We start from the raw sequence: 25,020 nt of genomic DNA, 5'->3' as shown, positions 1-25,020 counted from the left end.
AACCTCTTTGTTGGAAAAAAATGACATTATATACATATCAAATCAATATCTGAAAAGGGAAGAGTTTTGTTCACAGGGAGTCATCTGGATAAAGCTGGAATGAGGGGCATCTGGATCAGGTGACAGCGTCTCTGTCCTGCTTGTGCAATACCTGATCACATTTTTAGACACAGCAGCATCACTTCCATTACTGAGCCAGACAGAGACCGTAAAGCATGACAGGTGTTTCAGCAAGGAATGGTATGCATTTCAAAACAAAATTGTAGGATGAACAAAATATTTGATAAAACTTCCAGCCATTAATTAAAAAAACAAAAAAAACAAAAAAAACAAACATATAAAACAATGCATTTTCTTAATGTAAGATACTTTTATTGGAGTTTTTCATATCAGGGAAACAATGTGAATAATTTACATAAAGCTTGATGACAATGTCCATAAAAATAGCAATCTTGTGATTTTTTAAAAAAGTACAGATATTTCATCCTATTTCATTTTGCTACATCTGCCAAAATAAATGATGTATTGTCTTTGAATATCATGAGTAGTCTGTGCCATCTCCACGAGACACAACAAAAAAAAAAGCAAAAGGACAAAATAACGATTGCATATTCAATGAGGCTAATTTGGTTACTGATTGTGCGCATCTGTCAGCTATCATTGTGTTCATTGCATATCAAAGCTGTTCAGTCCTTGCTTCTTGCTGTCCAGCGAGGCCACTGTCCATCAGTGTCCTGGAGGTCCCAGGTTGGGCTTTGTCCCAGAACGCTTCATTCACTGTCCACACCTTCAGCAGCACAGAAGACTTTCCACAGCTCTTGTACCACTTCCCTCTGGCAGCTCACCTTACTGTCCATCAACCTTGTCTGTGCAGATTGGAGAGACAGGAAGATGGAGGATTGAATGATGCTTACATATCATGTTAGTTCACTGTTGGCGGTTTTGGACAGCTTACAGTCAACACATTAAAACTGGACACTAAACAATTGCTGAAATGCATCCAGTCACACTCCATTTCAGTCTTTGAACTGACACAGACGAGCACGACAAATCATACCCAACTGTACTGCAGCTTTAAAATGGAAGAATATGGGACCTTTAAGGGAGAAAATCTTTTATGTATGGTCTGCAGATACCCAAATTTGTAAACTCAAAGTCAGAATTTGCAATGAAAAGGTCATTTCAATGCATTCCAGCATAAACTCCAAAGTAATGGGACTGGAAAATGTGTTGCAACCCACTCATATTTATATAATCTTGCCTGTTGTACCTTTAGGGACGAACTTCAGTGAGCTGCTGAATATTCAGAAGCGAGACACTCCTTTGGCCGGTCCATCGTTCACAAACTCATGACCCAATCCATTTCCACACTTCCCACACCGCACCTGGAACACATCACATGACCAAATCAGCATTCCCAAAAAACTTCCAGGAGTCCTTCAAGGACTTTGAGTTTGTGACACCTATTTAGTTAACTTGTGATGTGAGATGTGAACCCCCACACTCCATACTGTATACAAGAATGTATGCTGTATACTGGCCTCTACAAATTAAGATATACATGTGTTGTGCTTTCTCTTGAGGATTCATGTGGCCTTTTTACACCCCCAACCTTATAAGCCCCAGGTCTCTCCTGATGTTTGGACACACTGTCCTCATGGATGGTTTCTGTGAAGGCGGGCCAGGGAGACGAGTGCTCATACTTTGACCTGCTGGAGAACAGCTGATGATCACATTTGGCACACACATAAAGCCCTGGGGAGGAGAGGACTGGAGATGATGACTCATAGACATGACCAGAGGACTATCTTTAGTCTTTATATATATAGATAGATAGATAGATTTGTAATACCTGACAGTCAGTGGTAGTATCAGTGATTTCATACTATCATTGCATATTGTTTGCTCAAAATATAAGATAATACTTTGTTATCCACTACTGTGAAATTTTGCACACACAGATACAACAATACAGAGTAAACAAACAGCAAAAAACAAAACCAGTACAACTCCCCAAGTGAACAAGACAACAGAGTTGAGCTTCAAGTACTGACCACTAAGATAAAAGTGGTCAAGAATATACAAGTCATCGAAATATACATACAATAATGTATTAATTTATTTATTCATTCATTCATTCCCAAGGTGCATGAACAACTCTTTCCACAGGCTGATGTCAAGAGTGGTGGCCAAGAAAACAGTGTGGCTGAGGACTGAAGAATGAATTGCAACATTATCTAATCTACAATATGGCCAAGTGCAATATCCAAATCGCAGGAGCTAAATGGGTGACAGGAAAACTGTGGTGCTCCACAGATGCTCTGGCCTACAAACTGTATTCGCGAGACGTATATATCATTCCCATTCATTGTAAACGGAGCATCTTCGAACAACGTACTACGCGGTGACGTCACAGACGTGGCTCTCTTGTTTTGGGATTTCGCAGAGTTCAGGAACTTTTAATCCAAAACTGAATTACTGCCACGGAATGAATGACCTTACGATTTGATAAATCATTTACTAGTTAATTGCTCTCATAGTGTAACATTAACTTTCATAACAGACAAGCTGGTTGTGTAACAGTTGTGTAATCAGAACGTGGGTTACCCAAGTCTACCAAGTTTACAATATGTTAGCTACTTTGAGTATTGCCGTGCCCCTACCTTTACGTGTTTAATATACTGCGGCCGTGTTTAACGTCAGTCACATCAGGCTTTATGTGGAGAATAAGCACAGGAGCTAAGGCTCTATTCCACCGTAAAATTATCTGCACTTATCGAGGCAAACGCCGGTTACTCTTGCACGGCTCGCTAACGCACTGGCTAGTGCGACTTAGCCGCTTTAGCTAAACTATTCTCACTAATAATGTTATATATCATAGTCAAACCTGGTTTGAAGTGGTCTTTAAAGACCTCTCCTCCGAAGAAGGAGCAAAACGACATCGTTCTGCTTTCAGTGCAGTTTAGGTTAATCCGTTTCGTGTGACTGGTTGAGTGCGCCTGCTTCGCACTCGCTAAAAGTTAGCTAACCTGCTGAGCGACCAGCGAAGATGGGGAGGACGCGACAGAGGTGTTACTCTGTCCCGGTTTGCAGAGACCGGCAGAGCTGACCGCCTCTGTGGCTGGGCCCTTATGAATCGTCTTTGAAATAAAAGACAGAAATTACTTTTGCGTTTTATTTTTGTTTTTATTTTTTAAGGCAAAGAACGGACGCGCGTGCACACAATTTTTGTATAGAAATTAGGTTATTGTAGCAGAGGCAAGTGAAGGTGAGGCCTTAGTATACACTACACTTTAATGTGAGATTCAATCTTATGAGATATATTTTTTAAATTAAACATTAAAAGCCTCACGACATAAACAATGGTCACACAACAAAATGTATTAAGCTTACATGCATTTTGTGTGTATGATTCAGGACTTAATTCAGAGGAAAACAATTGAGGTGGAGGCAGTTTTTCAATTTAAGCTCAGCTACTCTGTAGAAAAATCCAAATAATGCATCTCAAACTACAGATATAGGTGTAACATTTTTTAATTTAATGTTCAAGAAATTACAGTTTCTATGCACTGATTCAAGCTTTATATCTCATTAAAGTGACTGCGTCATTCCTACTATTCAGTGCCATCAAAAAAATTTCTATAAAAAAAAAATTCCATGATTTTATTGTTCCATCCAAAGGAGGGTTTGTGAAACAATAAGAAAAATATATTGGTCCACCTCAGGGTATTCTGATCTAATAATTTTGACCACATCCTTCATGTGACATAAGCTGAAAGTCTACCCTTTTACAGCACATTCTCATCTCTATTAGGCTAGTAAGTGTTTTGAATACACAATTACTGTAATATTTGCATTTTGTAGGAGCTAAAATGTCCCCTACATTACCCTTCAATTATATCTTAATAAAGTAGAATGTAGAAAGAAAAAAAAAAAACATTTGTTCATTCATACATTCTATTTTCAGCACAATGTAATTTCACTGGATTCAACATTGTATTATTAGAATATTCTTTCAGAATAAAAAGGAATTGCAGTGGAATTTGGTCCCATTTTAACTGAGTTCATTTTGCCAGTTCATACCCTGCAAGTAACCACAAATACATACTAAGCCTAATGTTTGTTGATTTTATTTAATTTTCAAAAAATACACAAGTAACGGTGGACAAAAGAGAAACCAGGTGTGCAGGACATGCCTGTCTTTAATGAACACATTTCATTAAAGACAGGCAATTCATTAAACATTCACATGAACATTAATAATGTAAACATTATTCCCCTCAACAGCCATTAACCATTACCATTAACTATGCACTTTACTCTCAAAATCATATTCTACCTCCAGGATGAGTTCTGGGTAGAGTGCACCATCATGGTTCACCATGCAACACTACACAGTGTTTTCCTTTGACCTTATGATGCTGGGCTTGGCTCTTCTATCCGATTCAACTTCTTCAGCCCAAAGCAGGCACAATCCAGTACACCCATGTGTGCCTGGCAAAGGTAAGTTACATCCCGGTATTTACCTGGGGAGAAACTGATGACTTTGTGGATTTTCATTGATCCTTTGACAGGCACAAGTAGGAGTGTATCCAACATTTCCTGCACTCTCAACATCTCCTTCTCCCACAACAAAAAGTTCTACTGAAGTGCCCAAGTTCCTCAGCTGGTTGAAAAAGGCCTCTGCATTTGGAATAACTCCTCCTCCAGTTTTGTCAGCTGTTCGTTGAAGGGCACCCAAACACAATGTGGGGCCCCCCTTTCCATGGCTGGCCTCAAAGCAGCTAATGTTTCTTGAAAGACTCTTTTGCCCTTCAATTTGTAGAGAGTAACTGGGCCACATGTAAGACAGGTACGTGTGTGCCCAGATAGCTGGGGGATTGTGCCAGCTGGAGGGTGACAGTTCAGCTGAAGTGTACACCACTTCAGTATGTAGAGCTGCTTGAACCTCCGAAATTGACCAATTGAGTTTCTTGACAACACATGCTAAGGACAGGTTTATAATTTTTAACAGAACTAAAAATGCCATATATCTATTAGCGTGTGTAAAAAGAAATATAAACAAAATGCAATTTTTTAAATTAGTTTCTGTGGTACAGAAAGCCGAGGTAGAATTTGTACATCAAGAGTATAAACCACTTGAAATGACCCGCTTTAGTGTCAAACCTAGAATATGAACATTGCTGCTGAGTGGGCTTTCAACCAAAATAAATATTAATTACACACAGTGACAAACTATTCACAGAAGATAAAAGTAGGCGTGTGTGGAGGCACAAGTTATTTCAGAGCTCAAAATGACATTTTGAGGTTCTATTCTCCTAAAATAGCTTGAAAAATGGCCTCAGGAAATAAAAAGTTAGTCCCCTGCCTTGCCCTTGTTAAACTTTCTCCTTCTCTCTTTCACCTCTCCTCCCTTTGCTGCAGGGAGGAAAGAGTGCAGAAGTTCACAGGGAAGACAGACCCCATAGAGGTGCTGAGATTCCTGCAGTGAGAAAAGGAAATATTAAAGAAGCCCAAGAAGCGAGTTCCTCCCTATGCCATGTTGGCTCTGGGCAGCTGGGCATTCTTTTGGACGGTTCTGTGGTCACGGTCTACAGAAGAAACATTAATAATGTCAGGTTTTGAAAATGCACCCTCTCAGCTGTACTTGAGTTTTGGCTACAACACAATGTTCCTCTTCCTTCACCACTTCATAACGAGTCCATTAGTCATCTTCTCCACAGTGTGGTACTGGGTGTGCAGCAGCTCTCTGGCTCTCTCCTCCCCCACACTGCTGAGCCAGGACTGGTAGAGCTCGGCCACACGCGTCTCCTCCTCTGGCGCTACAGTCTGCTCTGCCTTGTAGAGCTGCTCAACCTTCTGCAGCAGTTCCTTGTGGTTCTGACCAGGTAAGGGCTTCAACTGTCCGCCTCCGTTCAGACAGCCTGAAGTGGTGACAGAAGGTGGGGGAAACACTCTGTAAACACTCGGTTGATTTTCAAATTTAAATTTTTGGTTGAAACACCTAACTTATGATTCTTACAGTTCTGCTTCTGCAGCCAACAAAGTTGTCACCATTCATAAACCACAGAACTGATCATTTCCTGTGTAAAGAAAACTTTTCCTGGGGAGAGACCGTTTCACTAAGCCCAATGTCAAGTCATCAAAATGCAACGCTGCTGCTGCTTTTAGGTAGAAGTAATGTGGATGATTTAAGAAAGTTACATTTGTCTTGTATGAATGGATTCCAAGGCTGGATAAAAAGGTAGGAATAATGGTAAGAGTTCTAAAATATGACTGCTTGCTTTTGGAAAAAAGATCAGAAGAAAAATGAAGTATAAACATTTTGTGCATGCAAAATCACTGTTATGGTCCTTTCAAATTCCCCCAGCAGAGGTTAAGCATCATATATTCAAATTTTCCCACATATAAAGACAACCATTTGCATGTTTCTCCTCACCTGAGGGACAGGCCATGACTTCTACAAAGTGGTAAGGTGATTTGCCCCTCTTGAGCTTCTGCACGAGGTTCTGGATGTTGCGGAAGCCGTAGGTGAAAGCAAAGCGCAGCAGGACAACTCCATCTTTCTCTAGCATCACCTCCTGGAAGTCATTGTTCCTGTGGAGGGTGGAGGTAAGGTGAGAAAACAGAGGGCCTTCAGTAGAACAGCTCTCAAGTTTGTTTATAAAGCCTCTAAAGCAGCACCAGTGATTCTAGGATCCCTGGTCACATGACCTAACAGCCACGGCCAAGTCTCTCTGACCTGAAGGCTTCAAGAAGGAAAGCTGTTCTAATATCATTTAACCTTTTAAGATACACTTCATGAGCACTGGACCTGTTCTCCACTTGTTCTGAATTCAAGCTTGACTGAGATCTAGGAAGCACATAACTCTGTGCCACAAATCACCACAGAGCATTCTGAAGCAGCACAAGTTTTATTTTTTTAGTCAAATCAGGATTTAATTTCCTCTTTGTGAGCCGTGCAGCTGAACCAGACTCACCTGAGGGTCTTGTAGGTGAGGTTCTTCACCTCTTCTCCAAACAGCTGCTTGGCAGCGGAGGTGAAGACATGGTGGAGGTAGCCGCCTGAGCCGCTGCCAGAGTGGCTCAGGAAGTCGTTACCACACACACTGCTGAACCTGCATGGAGAATGACACATCAGCATTTCTGCTGGGATTTTATGATGTGGTAGAGCTTGGACACTTTTAAGTCAAGGGTCCTATTGTGTCCATGTTGGTTAAATCCCTAGATTTCATATTTCCTCTTGAAACAGTTATTTTCTTGCTTTGATGTCATATCATTGCTGAGTAAATGCAGAGGAAACATGCACACACATAAATGTTAAGGGCTATCTGATCAGTTTTTTTGCATCTCTACTAATACCTCATGACAAGGCTGTTCATCTTTTTTCAGACTAACACAAATTGGTTTTTGATACATTTTCCTGTTTTATTAGAGATTCATGAAAAAATGGACAACACTTACATTGGATCTAAAGGTGCAGGCTCCACATCACTAAGGGACACATTTTCCTCCTCCAGCATTTTCTGAACCTCGGCTGTAATGACAGAGACACTGAAATACAGATGACAAGAGCGTGGGGATGCCTGACAGCTCGTGTGTGCAGAGAGAGAGAGAGCGCCTACCTGAGGTGATGACACAGTCGACCTCTCGGGTTTCTGCTGCGTTCAGGTAGAAGTCTGACCTGGAGGCTTCAAGCTTCTTGTCAAAGCAGGGCATCACTGCCACATGGTAGATCTGCTGAGGACTCAACCGCTGATGGCAAACACAAGACATCATCATCATCATCATCATCATCATCATCTTCCTCCCATCCTTAACACACACACACACACACACACACACAAATACATATTCTATTGTGTTCTACCTGTTGCTCAGTGAAATAGCCTTTAACCAGGGAGCCCATCATCTGCTGTGGAGAACGAGTGGTGCTGATGTATGGAAGAATGAACTCCCCATGAGTCTTTTCTGCATAGCAGATCCACCCTGAACAAACATACAAAACATACATACTGTACACAGTGAGAAAGGTTTCCTCTTAATACTAGAATATCAAGAGAAGTAGATGTCACTTCAACAAGTGACACCTCTTCTTATATTAAAACTTTTATATAAAACCAAACATCTGAGACAGCTGCTAAGCAGCATTACAGTCACAATATTTTGTCAGAAAACCCATTCCCCAAGGAAAACAAAACACATATAAATAACACATAAAAAACATATAAGCTCTAGGATAGTTTCAGTGTAGTACCTGGACAGGCAGATGTCAACATGGGCAGGGCCTTGCTGTCCTGCTCCTTATTCTGGAAACACTCTATAAACTCCCTCTGGCTCTCCAGCAGGCTGAAGGTCCGACTAAAGCTGGTGTCAAACACGTAGTGAACCCCTGCAACACCGGCATCCTGTTAACACCCCGTTCTCTCCTCACAGTGAGTTCAGCAAACTGACTTTCTGTCAGGGTCTTATTTCTTAAGATCAACCATCTTGAACAACAACCTGTCTCATCTTCATTTATCGCATCGTTGTGGAAAGTGCAATTTACATGGGACTGAAAACAAGTTTCATTTCCACTCACCAAGGCCTTTGAAGAAGGAAGTAAGCCTCCTGCCCGTCTCACTGCTGCTGAGGTCATAGTGTGCTGCCAGAGAGGCTCTGGACTGAGGCGACACTGATACCACCACTATCTTCTGCTCTGCTGCACCGTCCTGCAGGGGGACAGCACACACACACACACACACAATATTTTTCATCACAGTCCAGAGATTTGCTAACCAGCAGTATAACACATAAACACATGCACACACACATATAGGTCCATCCGTATGGTGTTTCTACCTTGTTGCTGTGCAGCACCTTGAAGAGCTCCTCGTGGCTCTGCTGTGTGATGAGGACGCTCTCAGCTGAGGTGATACAGCCGCTGCAGGCCAGACAGTCATTTAGTGTGATCTTTGCTTTCTCCAGCTTCTGCTTCCCACCATCCTGCAAACACAAGTCACCATGTAGGTGGGTTATTTACAGAGGTGAGGAGAACGGTGGGACAATAATTTGTCACTCACACTTGGATTACCACTTCAAATGCAAGTGCTGAATTACATTTTGATTAAATTAAAACTCCACACCCACCTTGTTGACTTGGAAATAACTGCCATCATCTTCTATCTGAATTTTGGCCACAGATTTACCTCCTTTCTTCTCTACTTTGACCGGTTTTACACATTGCTGCAAAACAGGACAGAACATACAGCTGTGAAACAAACTGCAAAATGCTTGTGCTCAAATGCACCATTAACACCAGTGCTGAGGATCTGCAGCTTCATCCAGTACAAGGAGATCTGGGTCAGCAAGGATGGAAGTCAGACAGGTCTCAGTTATTAAAAGACAATGTTCAATTACTGTCTTTTTTTTTGTAGCAGATCTGTCTGTACTAAAGAGACCAGCTAATAGTCCAAGTACAGCTGTTCCAGCCGTTCCACCTGCTTGGTGACTTACTCTCAGGTACCCAAGAGAGAGAATATTCACTGAGTCTCTGACAAGTTAGCTGAAAAGCACATTGGTGGTTTCATATTGTAGAGAGGCCAATTCAGCAGTCCTGACAGAGAACAGCTGCGAAGTCAGATCAATATAAATGAGCTGATCAGTGTGAACCAATACAGCCAAAGCCTTCCAGTAAACAGCAAAGTGATCAGGCCAATACAGCTGACTGTAAACAGCACAATAATAATGAAGTCTGAGGAGATGGAAAAGCACCAGGATGAATACATGAGCTGACCTGGTCCACATCAAAGCAATAAAACCACAAAATCTAGGTTTAGGGTGGTATAATTTGCTTCTTATATCTGCATATTTTTTACATTCAAATGGAAGATGTAACTGTCTGTGGCTTATTCACCATGAAGTCGAGCTGTGCCTCCAGTTACAGGCATGTTACATTGTATCTCACACCGTATTTACTATATTTACATAGCGGCTACATTAACACGTGGATGCTGAGTGACATTATACTTGATTCTATATAAAAAATAACAAATGCCCAACCTGAGAGGGCGTAATAAAGTCATCGAGGTCTGTCAACTGCAACACACCGCTGAACTGGGAAGCCATATTTACTGCAGCCATGAAGTTTACATTCTTCCTCCTTTTTTTCACTAAGGTTGGCAACCATCGTATCGGGTACATCAGCGCCCCCTTCTGCCCGGGAGTGTAGACCAAAGATTACATCCATACCCATTCAAATTCAAACCAAACTGGACTGCTCGACCCACTTGGTAGATTTGGTCCAAGTTTTAATGCTGAGGTTCCTGAGCTTCATCAGATTCATTGATACACTGTGTAAATGACCTTTAATATAGCGCAGCATCTTCCTACAGTTGTTCTTTCCTTGTGTATGTGCCTCATAATTATTTTCTTATAGTTCGTTTATTATTTACTCCGTTATGCTGGATATTAAGGTTGGCGCTTTTATTTTGAAGAGAGTTACGCCGGAAGTGAGAAACCTCGGCGTAAACAAGGATTGACTGTCTGCACGGCAGAAACGTACCGGTCTTATGTGAATACTGCTGTTTTGTTCATTTAGCACCTGGTTGATAAGGGCAAAAGGTTTGTCATGATTCCATCTCAACTTGTGTGTAATGCTGATTTATATTGTGGCGCTTTTTTTGTAGTTTTGCAGAGTTTTATGCTTGTTCGTTTTGGCTAGCATTGCTGCTAAGTTATATGATCCCAGTGAAAGGCATTCCTGTCAGCCTTAAAGGGAGCAGCTGTCTTCTCTGTAGTTTGCCTGCATGCATAGAGAAATGCAGCAGTATATGTTTGTTACTATAACTGCAGTGTCCAATGTTTAAAATGTATGAGTGACATAAAAGTGACTGCATAAGTATTTTATTTAAGTTAAAAACATTTATCTATGGCACTCTATTAAGAGGATGTCGCAAAGTTAAAAAGGGTTAAAAAGGTCATATTTCATCATTGAAAACTCAGATTTATTTCATTGTCAGAGATTAAAAATGTGATTTTATTTAATAATTTTGTAAGTCTATGGTAAAAATGGTAATACCTTTATTTTGTTATCTTTTGTAGCTCTTACGGTGTGTTCAAGTGCGTAAGGAATTCATGAAGCTACAGTATCTGTTGCATCAAAATAAAACACTATGAACCATCAGTTGAAGAGCATCAATCAGACCATCAGTCAACCGGGTATGCTACACACTGTCATTCTTGATCATGCTTAGTGCAATCTATGATTTCATGTGTTGTAGTCTCCTCAGTCTGGCGGCGCTCACATAAAACCAGTTGGATGGTATCCTGTTACACTGAAAAGTTTACCTTTGTGCCATGAAACCATGATTACAGCTGTAAAACTCACATTCCTATTTGCCATAGCGAATTGGCCAGAAAATATAAACTGTTTAAGGGACTTCTTGTTAGATATTCTGTGTTTTAGTTATGATGAGAAAAAAATCATCAGAGACTAGGATTAGGAATTCGATTTTTTTTTTCCAGAATAAATGTTAATAATGCCTTGATCCATCTTGTGTAATACGGGCACCATACTTCTCACATTTCAGTAACTTTTTTTTTTTTCGCCCAGCCGTACAGGAGAGCCACCCAGTGCCCAATAGTATGTGTCTGCAGACCCGGAGACTGCAGATTCAGGCCCGCAGTTTTGAGACCCGCAGTTCTAGGCCCCTCGCAGCGACACCTACTGGACTGGACCCGCAGTACAGGACCCGCAGTTCTAGGCCCCTCGCGTGCGCCACCTACTGGACTGGACCCGCAGTACAGGACCCGCAGTTCTAGGCCCCTCGTTTTTCCGCGACAGCGCCACCTACTGGATGACTGCAAAACTGCAAGAATTTCCCTCGGGAATCAGTAAAGGAGAAGCTTTGAAGGTTTATTACACCTTCAATTCTAACAGTTTAAATGTTTATTGTACCCCAATACTGCACTGGTTTAACGTTTATCACACCAAAATACTACATACTAACAATTGATTAAAGGTTTGTTACACCTCAATATGTTTTTGCATGCACGCATATGCACAACAGGAGCAGGAACAGGAGCCTGTGTGATTCCCCTGACTTTTTTTCATTGCTCTTATGTGTACAGGCACACTCATGCAAAGCCGTGCGTGCACGCACATATGCGTGCATGCACTGTCTTGCGTGCACGCGCATGGACAAGCCAGGGAAACAGGCCAGGGATCTGGTGATTCTAACGGTTTTTTTTTCATGAGCGTAGCCAGACATTTTTCTCTGCAGTTGCTTTGTAGTTGCTATACAACTGTACGGAGTTGTTTGACAGTTTACTACAATGCCAATTAAACAGCATAAATAAGGATATGGATGTCATTATTGGCTTGTTCATTGGAATCAGAGCCGTCTCGGAGATATGCACACGCACCAGATAAACATTATGTTGTAGGCCTAGGCCTGGCAAAATCAATTTGACGTTCGTTGTTGATAATTTAACTGCTGGTATATATGCCGCTTTTTCAAGCTATCTTAGCGTCTGTGTTGCTTGGCAACCGTTCTGTCCACTCTATCTTGCTTGGTGGAAGAATGAGTAGTTCTCAATTTTATTGTGGCATTATTACCAATAAATTATTGATTTTTTTTTTTTCTTGTGTGATTATTTTATGGGCTATATGGAGGGTAACCGTTTTATAAAAGCAATAAGTCCCTTGAAGCAGTGGGTTACAGTGATTTTACAACGGCAAAACGCTCCTCAGCCGTTGTGAAATCACTGTAACCCACTGCTTCTCGGGGCTTATTGCTTAAATTGAGAAGTATTTACTCTTCCACCAAGCAATAGCGTGCAATCCAATAAGAAAGTGGGCAGAATGGTTGCCAAGCAACACAGACGCTGAGATCGGGTGAAAATCTCTTTGTTCTCCTCACACCAGCTCTGAAAGCAGCGAACAGACCACAGAGTTTGTTTCACAGTCGCCACTTCATTTCTTGCAATAAATAAATAAATAATGCACCAGAGTTAATATTGTGGGTGATGGGCAACCCATGTCACACTGGGATAATAATAGTAAAATAATCTTATTACCTGTTAGTATGTTGACAAAGTTTCAGTATATGTTTTTTTCCACAAATTGTAATTAGTAGTATATGATACAAACAGGCATGTAAAGGGTTAATATTTGATTAAGTAATGATTTAAAATAATTAACAACATTTTAATAAATAGAATGGAACGAAAAACCCTGGAAAAAATGATTTTTAAAAATCATAATTTTATGAAAGGGTAGATGCTTGACCATTTTTTTTGGTCAAAGGGTGGGATTCGGAACTTTTCCTTTGGGTAAACAAGGGTTAATTTCACACTGCAGTCAGTTTACATTGTAATGCTTTATTATTCTACTTTTCAATATTTTTTTGAACCTCAACAGAGAGCTACACAATTTTAAAACATCACTAAGGCCATTCCATAACTTGGCTCCACGTTGAATCCTTGCACTCCGATCGTCTGTCATTACTTGTCTCCGATTAAATAGGTGTCGCTGTCGCGGAAAAACGAGGGGCCTAGAACTGCAGGTCCAGGACCGCGGTGCAGTTTTACAATCGTCCAAACCAGTAGGTGTCGCTGTCGCGGAAAAACGAGGGGCGTAGAACTGCGGGTCCTGTACTGCGGGTCCAGTCCAGTAGGTGTCGCTGCGAGGGGCCTAGAACTGCGGGTCCCAAAACTGCGGGCCTGAATCTGCAGTCTCCGGGTCTGCAGACACATGCTCCTCCCCAGTGCTGCTCATGTATTGGGCAAAAAAACAACCACTGCCTGGAGCTTGATTCCAGTCCTGGATAACTACTCTTCCCAAACATATACGATCTTTGCTGTATTTGTAGCGCGTCATATGACAAATTATTAGGATTTCTGCTTCCGTCGTGGGATGCCGCTGCCGACTAGTCGTCTATTAGCTTGCTAAAACTGATTTCCATCATATTTTTTAAGCGATGATGTCTCTGAGAGCCTTTGTGACCGAGCGGCTGTCCGCAGCGGCCGGGGAAATCCTTGTGGAGTTTGAGAAAACGCTGGCGGTGTACGACGCCGAGGTGACGCGCTGCAGAGATGTGGTGGACGGGCTGCAGAAACAGCTGGAGCTGCTGCGCGACAGATCAGGTGTGGAGCCCCTGCATGAGGCCCCTGCATGTGTTTCTGTGAGTCATCCGTGTGAACAAGATGAGGTGTGTTTGTATCCCCGTGGCAGGGATCAAACCAGACGGGATTTCTTGGGCAGCAGTCGGTGTGTTACAGGCCTGTGAAACCATGAGATGAGTTGGGAAAAAAATAATCTGTGTAATTCAGCATGGCAAACAGAAAATTACACCAAGAAGGCAGCCGAGCTAAAGGAAGTAATTTAAATATTAATGTGTAAAATTAAACGAAGTAACAATCCAACTGAGAGTCTGTCCTTGAAACACACACACTAAAACTATGATGGGATTAACCAAAATTGAAAGATTAAACACGTGGAGAAAATGCTTGTCGATTAATAAATAATTCCATTGAAGGATTATTTGATTAAAATGGTGGAAAAAAGAAAAAAAAAAAGTCATTTAATTTCTTAATTTTTTCATTTCAAGTCATTCATTTTTATGAAGTTGTGAGGTGGCTTGATAAATTCAAAAGTGACTGGATTAAAAAGCTTTGTGGTTTATCACTCAGCTTCAGAGATTTTTGTTTGGCTAATCATACACCTTTATCATTTAACATAATCTCTATTTATTCTGCCACTTAATCGTGTAAGTTGCCCAGTTTTTGTGAACTCCACTTATCATTTGGAGTAACCCTCATTCCAGTCACCTTTGTTTTAATGAAGTCATGGTTGAACTTAAAAAGTTAATTTACATTTTATCTAGCAATGTTTCCATTCAATTGCATTTTGAACACTTTTATCATATAATGGACTATGGTGACTCCTTTTGACAGAGCACAGCTAAATGGTCTTCATGTACAGTAAATATGGTATCTATGAAAGCTAACTCATTAGCATGTCATAACAAAATTAGTCATCTAACTTATATCTCCTTTATAGCTGCAGAAACTCCACTGGCCCAGCCACTGCCCTCGACACCAGTGGAGATGGGACAAGAGTCAAACTTAAGTGTGAAGGCTGAAGCTGTAGGACCCTCTCAAACCAGTGCTGGTGTAGAAGATACTGACTGGAGGGATTACATGTCTCAGACAGACGCCAACATATCACAGGTTAAAGAAGAGCAGGAGGAACTTGACATTGACAGTCAAAACCAAGGGGATGTTTTTCTTTCTCCTGTTACTGTGAAAAGTGAGCAGAATCAGAATCAGTCAGACACAGAAGTCATACCTGAACTCGAGCCGCTCTCCTCAGACTGCTCTGCAGCTCAGAGTGAGAACAGCGATGATGAGGATTGGACGGAGAGCAAAGGAGCACAGAGAAGGTCCAAGAAACGAAAAACAAAGGCAAGACCAAGACAGACTGACAGCCGTACGCAGGAGGGACGTGAAGTGTTGCCTCATGAAGAATCCTCTGCCAAAAGTCAGTCTGATGATCGTAGTTTTTGCCATTTGTGTGGCAAGGCTTTTAAATACATAGGTTCCTTAATGAAGCACATAAAAACACATGACAGGACAGCTGACTGTGATGTTTGTCAGAAAACATACCAATCCACCGAGGAGTTGATAAGACATTTACAGTGTGCTCACAATAAAGCCCATTTTTGTGATGTATGTGGCAAAACTTTCACCAAAAACCGTTTTCTCAGAGTGCACTCAAAAATACACAAAGGGTTAAAACAGTTTACATGTCAAGACTGTGGCAAAGCATTTCTCCGAAAAGAGCATCTTACTGTGCATGCCAGGACCCACTCTGGGGAGAAACCATACTGCTGTGATATCTGTGGGAAGGCATTCAGTCAGAGCCAGAATCTTACAATCCATAAGAGAAGTCATACAGGAGAGAAACCATATCATTGTCATGTGTGCGGTAAAGTCTTCAGCACGAGTGGTCATCTCAAAACCCACATGAGATACCATTCAGGAGAAAAACCATACTCCTGTGATATTTGTGGCAAACATTTTCGCCAAAGTGCGCAGGTGATGAACCATAAGCGAATACACACAGGCGAGAGGCCGTACGGCTGCCATGTTTGTGGAATGCAATTCAGTTTTGGTGCAAATCTGAAGGTGCATATGAAAATTCATGAAAAGTGATCATGATGGCAATGTTGTCATATTGACTAGATAAGCCATCCCAGAGAAATCACTTAATGTTTTAACAGGAATAATCCAGCTACTGGCCATGCTATGGTTAAGGTTAAACTGTTTACACGTACCTTTAATATGAATAACTCTCTTAACGTAATATTCCTGTCTATATATCCATGCACAAGTGTAATGATTAATCTGCAAAAATATGAAAAGTCGACCCATTTCACAGAGGTTACTTGTGATACAGGAGAACTGACTCAGCAGCAGTAGTAATTGTAAATATTGCTCACCGCCATGATTTTTATTGACATCAAAATGTACCCATAACCATATACAAGTCTGATGTTACACAGATGAAAAAAACCTGCAGTGAAAGGAGTCAGTCATTTAAATGCAACACTACGTATGTTTCCATCCAAAATGCTTTGAAATAATATTTACAAGTGAGTAATGCAAGTCAAGTGAGTCAAATTATCCTGAAAAGGGTGGATCCAAATTAGGGAGATCCAGTGTTTCCATCAGCCTTAATTGTATTTTCTCATATTCAATTTGCCAACTTATCCATCTCAGCCAAACATATAAACTTTTATGTGAATTTGGGCATTTTTTTGTGAAGGTTTTTTTTTTTTTTTTATGTGCAAATTGAAATCTGCTATTGTGTATAACAGCTTTCAAGTCTTCTGTATTGTTCCCATTAATCCATATATAACATAAACCAAATACAGGCCATTGAATAAGGCTAATTTTATTATAAGAACATTAAAATGGGAGTCTATTCACCATATAAGTAGAATGGCTGTGTCACCTAAAGATATGCACATGTACTGGCCACATTACAGGAATCACAATTACTTTACATCATTTCCCACAACCAAATCATTGTCAGATAATGATCACTTGTGCCACTGGAGTTTTTTTTTTTTTTTTAAGGGTTTCAGTGCCTTGCTTAGAAGTAGTTGTAAGGCAGGTGGGTGTATTGATTTACCTCCTTTGTCTATAGTTTGGTTTATTTTTCAAACACAACTTGTCTTTTCAAGTCTGGTATAGATACCAAGATCGATATCCAATTGTCACGTTCCCTCTCTTGCATTTTTAGACTTCATTAGATGTCTGAGAATTGAACAACCATTGTATGTTTGACTGTAATTACTCTGAGGCAGTATGGAATGTATGCTCTGATGAGTTCATGCCATCAAATCATCCTCCTGATACAGAGTTTAAATACAGGCATTTACAATATTGATGCTTTTTCTGGTTTTCTCATTTATGTCTGCAGAAGAATTTTATGTTTTCTGTGTATTATTCTGCACATGTGCACTGTTTAATTACACAATACCCATATGAAGACTGTTATTGTCTCTGAGTGTTTTTCAGCATTTGTGAAAATGCACATTTTGATGCTTGTTCATGTGAATTGTGTTTAAGTTAGTGTGGCGTCAGACAGTGAGGGGCGGCAAGAAAAATGAGTGTTAAAATTGGGTACACCCTCTAGCCTACATTGGTAAGAATATAGCACTCACTTAATTATTATTGTTTAAAGTTTCTGGAACATATGCATAGCTACCTTTTTTATAGTTTTTTTTTTTTTTTTTTTTTTTTTTTTTTTTTTTTTTTTTAATTTTTGTTATTATTTTGAAATTGAAATCAGTGGTTCATGAAAGCCAACTAGCAGTTTATATTTTTAGGGTTAGGAAAATATAAAATAAAATACATAATAATTATCAAATAGTAACCACCGTTCATCATCTGACTCTGTCTTAGTCCCCTTAATGTTGACGTCTTAGAGAGAAGACGGCAGACCTTGATAGATAGTGAATTTTTAGGCAATGTAAATTAGTAATATTATCCGATAATATTTTTTTTCATCACTGTAGTTAACCACAATGGTTAAGGGCGTTGATTTTGTAACATTTTCCAGTCCAGTCCAGCTGGCAGTGCAGTTCCTGGTTTGAGGCAACAGATTTGAGACAATTTAAAAGGAAAAACCTGAATAAATTCTAACAGATGCTTCCACACAGGTATGCTGTACAGTATGATTAAGCAATGAGTATTGTGATGGGTAGCATGTAATAAAACACGGAACAGTTGACCTTGATTCTGAATCAAGATGATAAGAGGAAAAGATCTGAGTGACTTTGAAAGGGGAGTCATTATTGGGGCTCGGATGGCAGGAGCTTCAGTCACAGAGACTGCTCAGCTGGCTCGTGTTTCAATAGGAACAGTGTCTAAAGTGACATCTGCATATAATTCTGTGGGAAAGGGAACAGTGAACAGGGTTGGAAATTGATTGAAAGCGCACATTCGACACCAGTGATGCTCGCGCGCTAGAGCAATATGTGGAGAAAAACAGAGAAGCCACTGTTCGTCAGGTGACTGAGAATGTCAACGCAGGCCGTGATAAGACAGTGTCAGCAAGAACAGTCCACCGCCAGCTACACAGAGAGGGGTATTTTAAGGAGTTTCCGGTGCATGAACCCATCAAAACAAAGACAAACGCAGAATTGAGAGTTGAGTGGTGCACAAACCATAGTCACTGGTCTACAGAGATGTGGAAAAAAAAGTGATCTGGTCAGGTGAGGAATCTCTCAAATTCTCAACAAGTGAGCAAGTGCAAATGTGTTTCATGCCAAGAGAAAACTCCTGGCCTGAAAGTCTGACCACCACGGTGAGGGGGTCTGCCGGCTCTATTATGCTGCAGGGGGCGTTCTCCTGTCATGGTTTGGGTCCACTTATCACCTTAGATGAAACGATGACTGCAAATCAATACAAAGCTATTCTGAGTGATCACCTTTATCCCATGATGAAACATTTCTATCCTGATGAGAGTGCTCTCGTCCAGGATGACATTGCCCCTGTCTACATGGCACAAGAGCTCGGCGAATGGTTTGATGAGCATGTAAATGATGTAAATCATATGTCATGGCCTTCAGAATCACCGGATTTCAACCCAGCTGAACAACTATGGGAGATTTTGGAGCAACGTGTTAGACAACGCTCTCCACCGCCGTAGTCAGAACTCAAAATGAGGGAATATCTTCTGGAGGAAAGGTGCTCCATCCCTCCAGTGGAGCTCCAGAGGCTTGTAGAGTCTATGCCAAGGCGCATCGAAGCTGTTATTGGGGCTTGTGGGGGCCCAGCACCTTATAAAGATGTTTTCGATGGCATTTCCTAACATTTTGTGTCATCACAAACCTTCTTTTGGCAATAAAAAGTGACTGTTTCACTTTGCTGTACCGCACAACAGAAAATTAGTGCCCGCACACAGACGAGAGGGGTGATGGTGACTTTTTTGTGCTTCTGTGCCTTGTTGCATATGTATTTAGGGGAGTTCCTTCACAGAGGGCAAAATGCTGGAAGGAGATTATGAAAATGAACCACGTATTCTGATTTATATCAATTCGGTGAATGTGTGAACTGTGTAACACTCGTGAAAACCTTGTCTTATCTCAGTGCTAACAGATAACCTACTCCGTTTACATGCACACAAAAATCTGATTATTGTGGGTTACCAGGCTAATCAGATGACTGAGAAACAACAGTTTACATGCACTAGGAGCAATCGGATCCTCCTGATGTTGCCTGGACTGACAGCGGTGGTGTGGCCTGCAGTGCACCGAGCAGCTGGCCTCTTTCTTCAGGAAAATCCCTGAGATTTCCCATTGAGCAAGCAACGTCCATGAATGTCCAAAAGAAGTCAATATCACATCAGTCCGTCCAGAACATAAGCTGAACGTCAATAAGACGTCCATATTTAGTTGAAGCATGACACCGAGTGATGTTGTTCAGCCTGGCCCAATTCTGGAAGTCTACAGACAGCCAGAGCTAGTCGAGGATAGACGTTGAGACAGGCCACAATCTGAACGTCTATGTGACTCCAGAATTAGTCGATGAATGATATTGAGACAAAAGGTTCAGTCTGCCCAATTCTGGACGTACTAAGACAACCAGAACTAGTCGAAGATAGGCGTTAACACATGCCACTATCTGAACGTCTACATAACGTCTATATTTAGTTGAAACATGACATTGAGTGATGTCGTTCAGCCTGGCCAAGTTCTGGATGTCTACAGACAGCCAGAACTAGTCGAGGTTAGACGTTGAGACAGGCCATAATATGAACATCTATATAATGTCCATATTTAGTTGAAAGAGAGCTTTTGACCTGCGTCCACACACCACATACAAAAAAAAAAAAAAAAAAAACGTCTTATTGAGAAGAAGCGGTATGACGATTTTCAAAACGATTCGGCATTGCAATTTTTCGTAATTTACATTCAAAATCGCGATTTTCACCCTCATTGAAAAATAATGGGGAACCGGCCGACACCGATGCATTTTCAAAGCCTCACAGCTCTGTCATTCTTTGGCCCACAGACTCCATTCAAAGCTTAAACGGGTCAGCACAAGTTCAGCTTTATGTGTGTCATCTTCAGTTTTTCATGTCTGTTTTAGTTTGCCATAAAACACAGTTTAAGTTTGGAGTCATTTTTGAGCCACCTATGACTTTTGAATGAGTGTGTATTGCGTAAGCTAGAATGACCTGATGGCTAGAGTGACCTGATGGCTAGAGTGGAGCAGCCCTGGAAAATCGCCTAAAAATCTGGTCTTAAAATTGCTCCACCGGCCTCAATTTTCACTCCACATACATAAATTCGGGTAAAGTAGTAGGAAAACTAGTTTTGCTTTGAAAAATGTAAATACAAAAGCAAAGTAGCTTAAACTTTGTAAATGGTGACACTTAACGAGGCAGGACTGCCTGCTCTCTCCCCCATAGACTCCCATCATATCTGGAACCCAAAATCTGGGGAGAGAAGCAGAAACACACACTTTTTCAACTCGCGAAAACACAGACATTTTTGGGAGTTTGAAAATAATTTTGACACAGCTTGAAAGCCCAAAGACTTACCTTTGTCATGATACCTTTTATTTTCTGCTTGGACTTACTGTCATTGAGGAAAAAGTAGTTGTTTGACCACTACTTTTAGGAGATTCTCTCCCAAGCATCGCTGTCACTCATGCTGTGTGCTTTATAATAGTCGATGGGCTGGATGAGATTTCAGTCCCGCTCAAAGGGACGAAGGCTAGTTATATTTTTTGAATAGATATATGTCTGTAGATAATATTTTTGTATGATAGCCTTCCAGGTGAGTGGCTAAATCTTGGTTATCAGCTCATTAAGTAAACCACTCCCTAAGGAAAATTGCATATTAAACGCAGGCGTATTACTTAGTTTACACTCATGGTTAAATATCTTTTCAGTGTTCAATAATAGTGTGTTTGGCATCATTTTAAAGGGGACCCTTTAAGCTTTCATTCAAACCCAATTGTGAACCTTTCTAAAATATATGGAGGTTAATGCAGCTCCTCAAACCAACAAAAGTATACATTTTTTCACAATTTACACTTAAACCTTGTTCTGTCTTTCTGCACTGTGGCATCTAGGAACACCAGAGACACAAAATACAAGTACTACAATACTCAGCTGTTTTTAAGCTTTCAAAATGTATAACATGCCCATATCATTTCATTGTGAGAATAATATATAGGTTAAGGCAGCGGTGGCCATCTTTGCCAATTTTCAACTTTTGATCTTGATGACCTAGATGGTCGAGTAATACCCCTTTTTATAGGTTTACAGTGGTGGGAAATCCATTTCCAAAGTTATTGTTAATCTGGACACCAGGGATGAAAAACATGGTACTACAATACTTGCATGACTAAGGTTTCACAAAACGTTTACTATTATGTCATTGTGAGAAGTGACTGTGAGACAGGTAATTTTTTTTTGTTTGTTTTTGAGGCGAAACACCTAACAAGGTCTGGTAAGCCAGTGTCAGTGTCAAATATGAAGTATGAGGCCAGGAGAAAATATAATGAAGATTAGCTTGGTTCCATTCTTGAAACTATCTTTATTCAAACTTTTCGCCAGGTTCCTAAGATGGCCACCGCTGCCTTAGCCTCAATATTGAATTCTCACAATAAAATTATATGGGTATATTATACATTTTCTGAAAGCTTACAAACAGGTTAGTATTGAAGTACTTGTGTTTTATGTCTCTGAGGTTCCAAGATGCCACAGGACTGAAAGAAAGAACATAATTTATGCGTAAATTGTGGAAAAAAATGCATGCTTTTGATGGTTTGAGGAGCTGCAGTGACCTCCACATATGTCACAAACGTTCACAATTGGGTTTAAATGAAAGCTTAGAGGGTCCCCTTTAAAATGATACCAAACGCACTATTATTGAACACTGAGAAAATACCTAACCATGAGTGTAAACTAGGTAATGCGCCTGCGTTTAATATGCAATTTTCCTTAGGGGGTGGTTCACTACATGAGCTGATAACCAAGATTTAGCTACTCACCTGGAAAGGCTATCATACAAAAATATAATCTACAGACATGTATCTATTTAAAAAATATAACTAACCTTCGTTCCTTTGAGTGGTACCGAATAGGGAAATATTGGTCTTGGGCCCATACACTATCTCTTATAACAAGTGGTAAGAAAATTTCACCATTTTCTTCAAACGGTAGAAGTTGCAGGACAAAACATACCACATTTGTCTTTTGTGCACTTGTATAACCTTTTCTATGAAGAGGGTTAAATAAAAGCATTCTCAAAAGCAAGTATTCTAAACATAATTCAAAGTATTTAGAATGTATTACTGAACTTGAGTAATCTAATGGAATATGTATTTTCTAGCAAATGGATCATTTCACTCTGCTCAGTTTCAGGTCATCAAAACACAACGGTGCTGCTGCTTTTAGGAAAACTAATGTGGACGTCTTTGTTATGGTGATGGAAAACTGCTGTGAAGAAAGTCTGAAGTCTCTGAAAGTTCATTTTCATGTTGTTATGGAATGAATGGAAAGCAATGGCTGGATAAAGGTGGAGGAAAATTATATTGGAGCTCTAAAATACCGCCTCTTGCTTTGAGAAAATAATCACAGAGACATGAACACTAAACATGCAAAATCACCGGGATTTCTTTTAAAATACTGAAATACATAAATACTTGTGTATTAATGAGTACAGCAGGGTATTGCACCTCATTTGTCAAGACAGGAGAACAGATCATTAGATCATCACTTTAGGCCAATTCCTCCTCTGGTGGCCAGCCAAGACGTTTTCCCAGTAGCTCAGTTTAGATAAAAGCTAAATAAAAGCAACATTATAGAAATTAACATGCACTGGGTATTTGGTGACCCCAAGGTTGTATGAAGTTCATATCGATACCATGTTTTCCAAAAAGAAAAAAGAAAAAGAAGACTTAGTTTCTACCAAAAAAAAAAAAAAAAAAAAAAATGTAAACTTCAACCTTAGTATTACATGGTTATTATGATGTGACTCTTGGATGCGGAGTAACAGTGATGCAGCTTCCATTTCAACAAAATTTATATCAAACCACACAATTACAGTTTACTTCACACACACAGATGAATGTGATGGAGTTTCTAATTATCCAAAAGTAAAATTGTTGTTAGTGTTGTATTTATTTGAGATTTTTTTTTTTTTTTTTTATGGAGCAGGAGGGGTGGAGGGTTGGAGATTGATGCAGGAGTATGTGAGTGTTTATGTGAGCACAGATGGTAGTGTGCACATTCTTCTCAAGAGGAAACAGAAGAATTTGAAGTCTTTTTTGCTGATGGAATCATTCTACTTCTTCTTCTGCTTCGTCTCCTCGTTGTCCTTCTTGCGGGAAAAGAGGGCTCTGAATGATCGAGTGAACCTCCTCCATGCTGTGGACTTTTTAGCCACACGCTGGCTTTTCTCCCTTTCCAGCTCGGCTATCCTGTCCAGCATGGCGGCCTCTCTCTCGGCCCACTCTCGTTCTTTCTCCTCCTGAGCTTGCTCAAGGGCTGCTCTTTCCTTGACAAGGGAGATCTGCGCCTCACTGAGCTGGATCTGCAGCCGGGCACAGCTGCTGCAGAGGTCTGCAGTAGCAGTGTCCAACTGATTCTGCTTACCCTCACCCAGAAGCTTTTCCTGCATCTTTTCTTTTTCATTCCTCAGGTGTTCAAGGGCGTCCTGCAGCTGGGCAGCTTTGGAGTCAGCCTCGCTCTGGATGCGGTCCTTCTCCATCAGCTGTATCTTAAGGCGCTGGATGTTTTCCTCAGTGCTGGTGTTTTCGGCCTGCAGCTTGAGGACAGCTTTTTTAATCTCTATCATTTCTTTATGTAGAGCTGCTGTCTCCTCCTCATATACCTTGATCTTTGTGGCTTGCTGGTTGACAACACTGAGAGCGCTCTGCAGCTCAAGCTGGAGCTCCTCAGTGTTCTTCTCTCCAGCCTCGCTCTTCTGGCAGGGCTCGTCCTCCTTGGCAGCGTTTTCTTCCTCTGCGGTTTCACTGCAGTTTGCCTGAGAGGTTCTCTGGAGGTCAGGCTGCAGCTCTTTGGTGCATTTCTCTGAAGCCAGGGTCTCTGGAGCCTGGTTCTCTGGAGCCTGGGTCTCTGGAGCCTGGTTCTCTGCAGCCTGGGTCTCTGGAGCCTGGGTCTCTGGAGCCTGGGTCTCTGGAGCCTGGGTGTCTGGAGCCTCGGTCTCTGGAGCCTGGGTGTCTGCAGCCTGGGTCTCTGGAGCCTGGGTCTCTGGAGCCAGGGTCTCTGGAGCCTGGTTCTCTGGAGCCTGGGTCTCTGGAGCCTGGTTCTCTGCAGCCTGGGTCTCTGGAGCCTGGGTCTCTGGAGCCCTGGTCTCTGGAGCCTGGGTCTCTGCAGCCTGGTTTTCTGGAGCCTGGTTCTCTGGAACCTGGGTCTCTGGAGCCCGGGTCTCTGGAGCCTGGGTCTCTGGAGCCTCGGTCTCTGGAGCCTGGGTCTCTGCAGCCTGG

At 41.1% G+C, this 25,020-nt stretch overlaps 2 protein-coding genes across 2 annotated transcripts; both read right to left on the bottom strand.

Annotated features, from left to right (window-relative positions):
• Positions 1-356: 356 nt before the first annotated feature.
• Positions 357-3,111, bottom strand: LOC115362907 (methionine-R-sulfoxide reductase B1-A-like). Its single transcript, XM_030056894.1, has 4 exons — positions 2,888-3,111; positions 1,613-1,755; positions 1,271-1,385; positions 357-866 (listed from the first exon to the last, which is right to left on the bottom strand). The coding sequence occupies exons 1-4, from the start codon at positions 2,940-2,942 to the stop codon at positions 847-849; spliced, it is 333 nt and encodes a 110-aa protein (XP_029912754.1). The 5' UTR covers positions 2,943-3,111; the 3' UTR covers positions 357-846.
• A 1,151-nt stretch (positions 3,112-4,262) lies between these two features.
• On the bottom strand, positions 4,263-10,108 carry LOC115363167 (cytosolic Fe-S cluster assembly factor narfl-like). The gene is made up of 11 exons (XM_030057267.1): positions 10,042-10,108; positions 9,130-9,225; positions 8,842-8,985; positions 8,582-8,711; positions 8,258-8,392; positions 7,871-7,989; positions 7,626-7,755; positions 7,465-7,537; positions 6,981-7,118; positions 6,440-6,597; positions 4,263-5,924 (listed from the first exon to the last, which is right to left on the bottom strand). Exons 1-11 carry the CDS (start codon positions 10,105-10,107, stop codon positions 5,683-5,685), a joined length of 1,431 nt encoding a protein of 476 aa, XP_029913127.1. The 5' UTR covers position 10,108; the 3' UTR covers positions 4,263-5,682.
• Between the last annotated feature and the right edge of the window lie 14,912 nt (positions 10,109-25,020).

This window comes from Myripristis murdjan, chromosome 8 (genome assembly GCF_902150065.1).
Source record: "Myripristis murdjan chromosome 8, fMyrMur1.1, whole genome shotgun sequence".
Classification (NCBI taxonomy): Eukaryota; Metazoa; Chordata; class Actinopteri; order Holocentriformes; family Holocentridae; genus Myripristis; species Myripristis murdjan.
The sequence above is the reverse complement of the archived record's forward strand: the minus strand, read 5'-3'. Positions and strand labels throughout refer to the sequence as shown.

Bases quoted from the DNA above. Each gene is read 5' to 3' on its own strand.
- LOC115363167 (XM_030057267.1), bottom strand. From the start codon at position 10,107: ATGGCTTCCCAGTTCAGCGGTGTGTTGCAGTTGACAGACCTCGATGAC. The intron at 8,986-9,129 runs GTGGGTGTGGAG...TTGTGTTTGCAG, and splicing joins GTTATTTCCAAGTCAACAAG to GATGGTGGGAAGCAGAAGCT. The intron at 6,598-6,980 runs GTGAGTCTGGTT...CACCCTCCACAG, and splicing joins CTCACCTACAAGACCCTCAG to GAACAATGACTTCCAGGAGG.